At 53.9% G+C, this 11,137-nt stretch overlaps 1 protein-coding gene across 4 annotated transcripts in view; it reads left to right on the top strand.

Moving 5' to 3' along the window:
* The first annotated feature begins 5,525 nt into the window (after window positions 1–5,525).
* The window catches only part of Trak1 (trafficking kinesin protein 1), a 99,105-nt gene continuing 93,493 nt past the window's right edge, over window positions 5,526–11,137 (top strand). For 2 of the 4 annotated variants that reach the window (XM_052186948.1, XM_052186947.1), the window contains exon 1: window positions 8,088–8,297. In XM_052186948.1, coding sequence (XP_052042908.1) covers window positions 8,210–8,297 — 88 coding nt within the window. In that variant the 5' untranslated portion in view covers window positions 8,088–8,209. Of the gene's footprint in view, window positions 5,758–8,085; window positions 8,298–11,137 lie in introns of those variants that run through there. The other 2 variants (XM_052186949.1, XM_052186946.1) reach the window with 2 other exon arrangements.

The raw sequence follows: 11,137 nt of genomic DNA, 5'->3' as shown, positions 1-11,137 counted from the left end.
GCTACACATTCCAGGCAGTAGCTCATCTTCCAATCCTGGGTGTGCCAGGGACGCCTGTACTTTAAAATAGTACAAGTTAGCCTCAGCACCTTCTGAGCGGCTGACAGTAACAGTGGCCGGACAGTGGCCACTGAAGGATTGCCATGGTGGAAAGAGAGGCACCAGCACCTCTCACAGTCCCCTTGTCAGCTGCAGAGGGACACTGCCAGACACAGCCAGCATTGCTGCTGGAGGCCCCAAGAGTCCCGTACCCCCAGGGATATCCGCAGAGATAAAGCCAGGTTCCTGGCTACTTAGCAGAAAGGACTGAGGATGAAGTAAGCGAGGAATCAGAGAGAGTGCATGCTTCAAGGGGAAAATGAAATGGGATAAAGGGAGGAGGAGGGGGAAGGAGGAAGAGGGGGAGGAGTAGGGAGGGAGATGGGAGCAGTGTGCTTAGGAAAAGCATGCCTCTATCATTCATATATATACATATATATGTATATATATATATATATATATACACATACATACACACATACCTATATGTGTGTGAATATATATACACATACATACATACATACATAAATACATACATATATGTATATATGAGTGAATGACAAGAAAGCCACACCTAGGTGTCTTTACCATGGTGTGTGTTTATGTTGTTCAAAGGATTCAGTTTACATTGAGGTTTAAAGATGAAGCCAAGTTTGAGAATTAAGAAAACCTCTATGAGCTGGCTTACTTCATTCCCTTAAAACCCTCCAGTTGTAACTGGAACTGTAAGGTGGTTTTAGGGAGCATGTTGTTTAGACTTAGGGTGACAGAGGAGGCAACACAGGCCACAGACACACCATGGCCCAAAGCTGGTACAGTGTCCCTGTCTGCGGTGTCATCAGAGAAACATGTTTTATCGCTGGTGATTTTGGCCTTTTTGGCTGTGCTGAAGTTTCCTGGCCCAGCCTGCAGGAAGGGTGACCTAGATCGCAGACTGGGGGACTGATCCTCTACCCTTGTCCCTCTGTATTCCCTGTCATGATCCTGCCTTACTCCATGCGTGTGCTGGCCCCAGGTGGGAACCAGGACTTCCAGTGACCGCCCTCGATGCCCGGCCTGAAGACTGGCTGCCTTCCTAGGGGCTCGTTCCTAAATTAGAAACGAGAAGACAGGCTGTGTGTGTGCCCAGCCTGTGTGCTTACCCCTGAGGCCACTCTGGGTCTTTCCACACTCTCAGATCAGGACCACCTCCTGTCCTTACACCCACGGCTTCACAAATGCATGTGGCGCCCCCACATCGTAGAGACCCCTCAGGAGCCCAGGGCTGCAGCCAGGAGGTGGTGACTGAGGGGAGACTTCACCGCGGTGAAGGTTAGCAGGGAAATAGACGGAAACTCACAAAACACAGGAAAGAGATATTGGCTACAAAACATAAGAGGTTTCTCTGAGGTCAAGTTTAGGCTCAAGGATCCATGGAGTCGAGGGAGCAGAAATCTGAGGGTGAGGGAGAAATCCATTGTATGGTATTCTAGAAAAGAAAGGAACACTTGTTGCACCTTCAGCCCTTGGGTGTATGCTCCTCCCCCTGGCATATGCTCCTCCCCCAGGTGTACTCTCCTCCCCCTGGCATATGCTCCCCCCCCCCCCCCCCCCCCCCCCCGTACACTCCTTCCCCTGGCGTATGCTCCTCCCCCCCGGGTGTACGCTCCTCCCCCTGGCATATGCTCCTCCCCCAGGTGTACGCTCCTCCCCCTGGCATATGCTCCTTCCTTCCGCCCCCCACCCCCCCCACCCGTGTACACTCCTTCCCCTGGCGTATGCTCCTCCCCCCCCCCCCCCCCCCCGTGTACGCTCCTCCCCCTGGCGTATGCTTCTTCCTCCCCCCCTCCTCCCACTGGCGTATGGTCCTCTCCCTAGCATATGCTCTCGCTCTGCCCGCACCTCGACTGACTGTTATCTTTCTGACACCCCTTTGTCTGCTCAAATGTCCAGGCTGCAGAACCTCTCACTCCTCTGCTGACAGGGGTCCCATCTCCCCCGGGCTCCCCAGGCTGCAGCCAGTCAACCGCACGGCCCACAGTGCGCTGCTTCATCCATGGGCAGGCTTTTCAAAAGCCCCGTTTGTTCCCTCTGTCTGGAAGAAAGCCCTGGCTCTGTGTGTGCCAGGCTTTGCTGGGGCCAGAGCCATCCAGGACCTTCTCCTGAGCCTGTTTGAGTGAGGGGAGGCCGGGAGACACAGCACTCAGTGCCAGGAAACAACTTCACACTGGGATCCTCTGCTGACTCAGTGTCCCCTCAGAGCACTATTTCCTTACCTCTAACTGGGGTCAGTTAAGAAGAGTTGGCCACACAGGAAGGTTAGCGACGGTGGGCAGCTAACTCTTATGTAGTGGCCGGTCCTGTGCTCCCGTCAGCCCCAGAAGGGGCCGGCAGTGGCACTCTTGTGTAGCTGTGTGCTGCCATAGAGAGCTGTTTGAAATGTAATTTTAGGGACATACAAGGCTCACATTCTTGAGCAGTCTGAGTGATTTCGAGGGTGGTGACCGGCATATGGAGATTGCTGTATGCAGAACACAGGGTTGGCATGCCTTCCTCACAGCTGTACGATCTGCTGCACAGTCTCGGGCGTGGGCAGAGGAGGGCTTGGCTCAGCCACCTGCGGGGATCTAGCCTGTGTCTCAGCAGCCCGGAAGCTTAGCTTCCTTTTCCTGTCTCCCCCCCACAGATGGTGCCCGGGGCTGTTGAAGCCTGTGTATTGTGCAGCCTCTGACCAGTTTTCCTTTCTGCCTTGTGTGTGTGTATACATGTTTGAACATGTGTACACATGTGGTCTACCCATCTCCAACTCTCCAGCATAAGATTACGGACACCACCACCCGACTCTCTTTATACGAGTGCTGGGGATAGAACTCAGACCCTCTGCGCCCATGGGGCTGTTTTCCCAGTCCTTGGCCTCTCCTGGTGTCCCATCCTGGCTGTTTGCTTATTTTTGCTTCTTGAGTTCGTCAAGATCTTGGGCCATTGGCAGAAAGCACAGCTTGAGTAGAAATGCTGACGTAAGGGTTTCTGCAGACTCACGCCCTGGGGTGAATTACTTCCCCTTCCCTGGCATCGCTGGGTCTCCCCAGGTTCCGACTGCGACTTTATTCAAGCCAGAAACCAAATGGGGAAGTCGCGTGGGTCGTTGGGTGACCGAGTGAGGCTCCTTAGGAGGTTAAGGTCAAGGCTGCTTTCCCGGAGGACCCAGGTTCGATGCTGCTCACCGCCACCTGTACGTGACTCCAGTTCTGTGGGTTCCATTTCTGGCCTCCTCTGGCACTAATCACACTGCACCGAGAGACGGCAAAACACTTGTACACATGAACTAAATAAACACATCTTTAAACATCTTTTTTGAAACACTGTACTTTTTTGTTTCCTTTTAATCTCGCCTTCATGGGTTTTGGATTTTTTCTTTCTTTCTTTGTTTTTCTGGAACTCTTCAGAACTAACCTGGTGGTGGATCATTTCCTGTTAACACTGGTCCCCAGAGTGGGGCGCTCAAACTTTCTTTCTCCCACTTCTGTGAAGATGTATACAGATGTGTCACTTGTTAGACTGTTCCCCGCCAGTCAGTGTCCAGACCAGAGGCCGAACACAGCCGGCGTGTGCAGAGGAAGCCATTACCTGCCCAAGACGGCCAGGGAGGTGTCCCTTAGCCTCACCTAGAGAATTTCTATGCCAGAGCATGGCTGGCAACAGTGGAGGAGGACTTCCGGCGTGCTGACTTCAAGCCCTGATACCCAGAATGCTTTGTGCCTTCTCTCCAGGCTGCTTCTCCACGTTTGCAGCACCCACATTCGCATTCATTGGAGGCTTCCCTTGCTTCTGTTTCCTCAAGGTGGGCAGAACCTCCCGCCTCTTCCCATTTCATACTCTCTGTCCATGTAGATTCTTTCTGTTGTGTGTGTGCACCTGTGTGAGTTTATGTGCCCATGTGCATGAGGTTTCTGAGGAAGCCACATCAGATCCCCTGGAGCTGGAGTTATAGGAAGCTTCGTGTATCCTGATACGGCGACTGGAAAGCGCCGAGGTCCTCTCTGCAAGAGCAGTAGATGCTCTTAACTGCCAAGTCGTCTCTCTGGTACCAAAGACTCATTTTAGTTTTATTCGTGATTGTGTGTCTGTGCATATGTTTGTGGGTGACCATGGAGGCCAGAAAAAAAAGACACCAGAAAGCCTGGAGCTTTAGAGCCAAGCCTAGAGTAAGAGATGGCTGTGACCCAGCCAGCATGAACTCCGAGAAGAGCAGTACAGACGTAATGACTAAGTCACATTTCCGTCCTCTTTGACCATCTGTGCATATGTATGTGTGTGCTCTATGTAAGTGTATGCGTGTGCAAGTATGTGTGCCACAGCACAGAGGTAAACGTTCAAGGACACCGTGGGTATCAGACCTCACCTTCTCTTGAGTTTGAGGAGGGTCTGTCTGTTGCTCTGTTCACTAGGCTGCCTGGCATGTGAGCCTCTTCCACCTTCCATCATGCTGTAGAAATGCTGGATTTCAGACACGAACTACTGTGCCCGGCTGACCTTTACATGGGTGCTGGGGATTGGAACTCAGGTCCTCGAGTGGCAAATGCTTTATCCACTGAGCTGTCTCCTCGGTCACTAAAGTAGGTTTTGTAGATGTCACTCACCACACCCCCTTTAGAGACTTTCACCATGGATGTCTTTGAATGAGTGTGCGAGTGTGTGTGTGTTTGTAGGTGAAGGTGTGCACTGTGCATGGAGGTGGGTGGGGGACTAGAGGACCTTTATTGAATCAGAGTCTGACTTCTTGGGGGGCTCTATCACAGTCTTGAGGGGTCACGTGTAAGGTTGCTTTTGAAACAGGAGCTCTTTGTTGTAGCTCTCCGGTCTGGTTTCAGTGGACGTCTGAGTTGTCTAATCGACGGTGCTGATGTTGCTGTAGTTTGCTCCTCCTTCCCAGGGCTCATTGTCCTCTCTCCCCTGGAGCCTGTGATAGGTTAAGACTTAAATAAGGTTCTGGAAGGAGTTCACTTATATGTCACTGTAGCTTAAAGGGGGCACCGACCTTCAAGTTCTTTGTGGGAGTACATTTAGCAGAGTTTAATCGCGTCACTTATGACTGAGTGTACAGCTAACCATATCGCCTGGCGTCACCCAGCAGAGCGTCAGTTTGTATCTTCCTCAGAGCGTACACTCTCGGTCTTCCCATCGGGACTTGCTCCATGCCCTCCCTGGCTTCTGCCTTTGGGGATGGATGACCATTGCCCTTCTAACTGAGGCCACTTTGTCAACACCTTAGTACGACCAAGGCCGATTTTGGTGTCAGGACTAAGGCTCAGTTAGCTGGCTAACCATCTCTGTAGTGCTGTTGTGATGAGACCCTAACCTCCCTGCCTTGACCTTAAAGGTTTTGTCTGGATGTATCCACAGACCCCTCATGATGGTGTCCTCTCTGGGTTCTTCCACAGATTCTTTTTAGCCGCTCCTACCGGTACACTGAATCTCCCGGGGGCCATCTGCCTGACTGCCCCTGACTCCGGCAGCGGGGACCCCCCCATGGCAGTGGGCACCTCCCCTTGAAACCTGCCAAGCTGGACGCCACAGCCCTGCACGACGACACCTCGGCCAGCTCCGCGCCCGACTCTGAGGCTTGCAGCCATGCGGTCCTCGCCCGCAGCCCCGGCATCCCTGAAGAGTATTATGTGAGCGAGGCTGTGGAAGATGCTCCCAGCTACAGAGAGCACCGGGATGCCTGCACCATCACTGGTACACTGGCCTTACCCTGCCGGGGATGGGGAGGGGGCTTCAGCCATCGAGATCGGGAAAGGTGTGCGTGCGGCCGCAGGCGGAGGCCCGGGCGCGCATTCTTTTTCATGTTGCTATGGCAGCATGACTGGCAGAAGCAGCTTATGGGGAAGGCGGGTTTATTTGGGCTTACAGTTTAGAATGAAGTCTGTTATGGTGGGGGGAAAAGAGTGCAGGATTGTGAGGTTGCTGGTCTCGATGCATCCACGGTTGCCAAGGAGATGAATGAATTACACAGCCTAGGACCCCAGCCCTAGGAATAGCGCAGCCTACGCTCAAGGTTGGTTTTCCCACCTGAGCTATCTCAGTTGAGAAACTTCCTGGCAGACTTGTGCAGAGATTTGTCTCCTAAATGATTCTTGATCCTGCCAGCGAGTGTGACCGTGAGAACCATCTCAGGGTGGACGCAGTCACTACAGCACACAGCATCTGAGATCAGGGGCCTTCCATTCAGAACCTGCTTCATGGGTGTGTCATTCTGTGGCTTGGGTCAGTGTGTCATGGAATTGTCACAGAGGCTGAGGACAGTAGCACTGGGCCCCAGGCAGCATGTGTAGCCCATCACGGGTGTTCAGTGTAGTTTGGTTCTCTCTTGGGTTGTATTTCTCCAGACTGGCATGGGCGTCATGGAAGTGGCACGCAGTGTCAGTGCTGACAGAGGGAGGGCTCCATACACTGTGTCCACAGAAAGGGCTCCAAGGCCCTGTGTGCCTTAGAACTCTGTCATATTACACTTTACCACACACATCAGGACAGTTTGCCCACCCATATGTAGGACACATTGCCTGTGCACAATGGCTTCTGGCAGCTTCTCTTTGTCCTGGGTTAACTATAGAGTTATATACAGGACACCCAGTGTGTTAGGAGTTGCCCAGTTCCCAAGGGGCACAGACCAGCTGTGGTTTCTAGGTGTGCCAGTGTGTGCTGTCCTGCCTGGGCCTGGACACCCCTCTCTCCTGCTCCCTCTAGTGTAGCACCTCCGCTGCCCTCCCCTGTGCCCCTGATCCCTGGCCCCGGTCTATTACTCCAGGACACGGTGTCAGAAATAGGACACAATCCATCTTTCTTCTCAGTGCAGGGACATGCTGGGAACGCCTCCTTGGGAGAATTCCTGCAGGCCTGTGTTCTTGTCTTTATGGGGCAGCTCAACTCCAGTTCCTGCAAGAGCTTGAGTATTGACTGTGGACGGGAAGTCAGTCTCACCCCGTTCGGCTTCCGGGGCTTCCTCTTTACAGTGCCTCTCGGGTCTCAAACAGGACCCCTTGGCCTCTCCGGGCCAGCTCCTTATGTGTCCTGGGGACATGGGTTTCCTTGTGGGGATCCTCCTGAGTCCTGGGCCGTAGTGGGCAGTGTCTTCCAGGTCTGAGCCCTGAGTGAGAGGGCATAGTGTCTGCTTTTGTGTCCTGAACTGGAGTCCTCCTTGTCAGAGTCCCAGTAGCGAGCGACATCCAGGAAGGAAAGCTGTCTGGGGAGACAGGAGCAGGAAGAAGCTGGCTGCACACGGATGCGGGCAGGCAGGGCCCAGGAGAGGGTGTTAAGGACCACTCGCTGCATGCTCTGGAGGGGAAGAAATGAGGGAGTCCAGAACACTCAGAACACATGCTGGGATCCCAGCCCTGACTCCCCAGTGAAATCCTGGGAACCTCAGCCTGTCTGACCAGTTTCCACTTTCTCAAAGCATTACAACCGAGGGCGAGGGAATGGCAGTGTGGTGTCTGTGGCGTCCAGCCCGGGGGGATGCGGAAACCGAGGCTTTGGGTTAGGATGCCTGTAGCAAGCCCCAGGGGACCACCAAGAGCCACAGCTCATGCCCATGGTGCCCAGCAGCCCTCTCAGACAGCTTTGCTGGCTCAGGCAGCACCATGCATTTGAAGAGCTGGGTATTCAGCCCCTGCCACCCCTCCCCGCCAGAAAAAGCCCTATCAGGTGCTCAGTGCAACAAAGACGCGTTCCCCGGAGACCTTGAATATGCCGGGAGCCCTCTGTGGATTCTGAGGGCTCTGCCAAGCTAAGCCCTGGGACGCTGCCTGGCACTGAGCCTCCGCCCTCACTTCCCAGGGAGTCCTGAGGAGAACAGTGGCTTTCTGTTCTACGCTACAGTTTAGGCAGAACTAGCTGCCCATCGGAAAGGCTTCTTCCCTGCCCACCCCCCACCCGCCCCACCCTAGAGAGGTGTCGTGTTGTGGGTGTGCCTCTTTTTTTTCTGTTTGGGGTGGTTTCATAAGATGAGGTGATAGGGTTCCTGGTTGCCGGAGTTACGCAACCCACCGTGCGTCCTGGGCAGCGTGGGGATCCTCAGCTCTGCCCTGACAAGCAAGCTCTGGAAAACTGCTGAGGAAGGCTCAGAGCTGCGGCCAAGCTCGCATGGAGGAGCGCTTTCCCTCCGAGTCCTCTGTGGAGTTGGGGTCTGCCCATGGCATTGGCGATTCCCCTCAGGCAGCCCTCCAGGGCCCAGCCTCTGCCAGGACTTGGCCACACACTGGCTGAGACAGACTCATGTGGTGAGTGTGTGCTCGTGGGAACGTCCGCTGTAAGTTTACTTTGCAGCGCGGCCAGAGGGAGGGACAAGCAGAGGGGCACAGTTTCACCCATGCTCGGAGCTGTGGGCCGGGTCGCTGGTCGCTTGAGGAGTTACCCGGCTGAACGATGGGCAGGTGGGGTGGAGGGGAGCTGGACGCTACTTCGTCTCAATCTCCTTCACTGGGTTCAGGGGAGACCAGCGATAGCCAGGTGTAAGATGGAGGTCTGATTTTTGCTGGTCTTGGTAGGGTCTGCCTCTAAAGCTCCTGCACCTAGATCAGTACTATCTGCTGCTCCCTGTTCTTCCCTCTTTCCTCCTCTTCCTCCTCCTCCTGCCCCTCCCCCTCCCTCTCCTCCTCGTCAGTACTTTTCTTTTCAGCACTGAGGACCACACTTTCTAGATAAGTGCTCCGTCATGAAGCTGCACCACAGCCCACCACAGCCCACCACAGCCCACCACAGCCCACCCTCCCATTTTATTAGCCTTTTTATTTTGTGGTTCCCTCTCATTGAGCTGCTCAGGCTGATCTTGTAGGGCGGGCAGGCCTTGGAGCTGCCATACCCCTGCCTCCACACAGGCCTGGAATCTGCCATACCCCTGCCTCCCTGCAGGCCTTGCCTGCGCCTCTGCATTTAATCAGTCAGTGCCTGGGCCAGGGCTGGTGTAGGCCAGCAAGGGCTTTTCAGATGTGAACTACTCAGCGTCCCCGCCCTCCCCCACATTCTTGTGCCGTCCCCCCGAAGCTTGGCCCTGGGATTGTGGTCCCCACACCCCTGCCGAGAGCTTGCTCTGGCTTGTTGCTTGCTGCGGGCTTCTCAGCTCCTCTGAGTGGATCGGATTCAAGCCTGACGGTGGGATGACCCATCTAGTTTCCTGTCTGTACTCCAAAGCCTACTGAGTTCCAGAGTGGCCTCTTCCTGTCCCCTGCTAACACAGTCATGCCTGCAGACTTTTAGGTCTCATTACTAAGCCCGATGACTCCCAAACCTGCAGTCTTGCTGATGGAGGCACACGGAGCCCCCGGATGGATGCGGTATCTGCTCATTTCTGGGCTTTCTCAGTGACCTGGTCCTGCACAAACCTAGAGGGGAACATGGGTGTGTGCAAGCCGCTGCAAACCTGGCAGCACCTGCATCTGCCCTGTCTGAGGGAGGCCGCACCGGGGCTGGAGACGGCTCAGCGGGGAAAGTGCTTGCCACCCAAGCACAGGGCATGAGTTCAATCCCTAGAGCCACCTGTTGAAGCCAGCTGTGCTTATCTTCTCAGCACTGGGGAGGCAGAGACAGGAGCATTCCTGGGCTTGCTGGCCTGTGTAGATGAAACGGTGAGCCCCAGGCCAAGGCGAGGCCCCCTCTCAAACTCTAATATGGAGAGCAAACGAGAAGAGATATAGGCTGACTTCTGGCCATTATGGGAACAAAAGCACACATGCATGTTTACAGAAACACACATACATGAACACATTAAAGCAAAACAAGCAAAACTTCAGCCCTCCCCCTTCTCTGAAGCAGCCACATGAGGAATTTGCCCCTTATCACTAACACTTAATCCACCAAATTTGGCATCTCACTCTCCTCAGACTTGCTCAAATAAAACACCATGGTCTTCCCGCACATTTCATTAATTTAGCTCAAGGTATGGATTAGTAATTCTAGAAGTTTATTTTTAATACTTCCCCTTGGAAAAATATGATCTAAATGATATTTACTTGGCCATGAAAGAAACAGGAGGGGAGTGGACAGTGGGAAGTGGGATCCACCTCCTGTGGACACAGGGAGAAGCGGCAGCTTAGAATCTGGGGAATTCCTAGGATTTCTTGAAGTCCTACATAAGGAGCAGTTCCTGCCCCTTCCCTGGTCAGGTCCTGCAGGCGGACAGACAGAACTACTTCTGTGAGTCTCATGCTGACTTCTAGACCTGAAGTCTGATCTTTGCAAAGGCAGAACACACCTGTTCCAGGGCCACCAGCTCCTGTTCTGTCCCTCTCCCTTGTGTGACAGACAGGACTCTTGTTACACGGAGTTTCTTAATATAAAGAATTTAAAAACTTACATTTTATGTTTTTGTATTTGTGTTGTGAGAGGACTTGTGGGAGTCAATTCTTCCCCCCGCCCCATGTGGGTCCTGGGATTGAACTCAGGCTGTCAGGCCTGGCAACAGACACCTTGGCTCTCTGAGTCCCTCTAGCTGACCCATAAGTCTTGACCTGTAACTGTGGCTGTAGTTCCCAGGTGCTTGGTGTACTTTTTATCTTCCTCCTGGTTTGTTTGTTTGTTTGTTTTCCTCAGAAACAGGCTTTTACTGTAAGGTGGCTCTCGTTAGCAAGTCGCCTGTTACAGCCTTCACCCACCCCAAGCCGTTTGGGAGGCAGGCAAGCAAGCTATAAATTATAATGGAGGAACATTGCATTGTGAGCCAGCCCTGGCCTTCAGCCCTGGCACCTGGTTCTCCCTACTCAGCAGGGGTGCGCCTGGGAGGGAAGGAGGGAGGGTGCAGGGCACACCACACCACAGGAGCAAGCGATTCAGGACAAGACTAGATAGACAGTGTTTCTGTGGGCACCCCAAAAGTCACGAGATCCCTTCCCACTCCGGGGTGGGGGTGGGGGAGGAACCCATGGCTAACTGAGATGCAGAGTCCTGGTGATGGGTGTTCCATGGCACACCAGGGTCACCAGGGCCTTCTCACAATCATCACTCACGCACCATGGCAGCCTTTGGCCATGCTTTCCATTCTACAGATGGGGAAACTGAGGCAGAGGGTGGTTAAGTGAAGACACCGGAGCAGGCTTCAGTCTGGGCGATCTGCCCAGGGGTCTGC

This window comes from Apodemus sylvaticus, chromosome 7 (genome assembly GCF_947179515.1).
Source record: "Apodemus sylvaticus chromosome 7, mApoSyl1.1, whole genome shotgun sequence".
NCBI classification, from domain to species: Eukaryota; Metazoa; Chordata; class Mammalia; order Rodentia; family Muridae; genus Apodemus; species Apodemus sylvaticus.
This window is presented reverse-complemented; position numbering and strand designations above follow the sequence as displayed.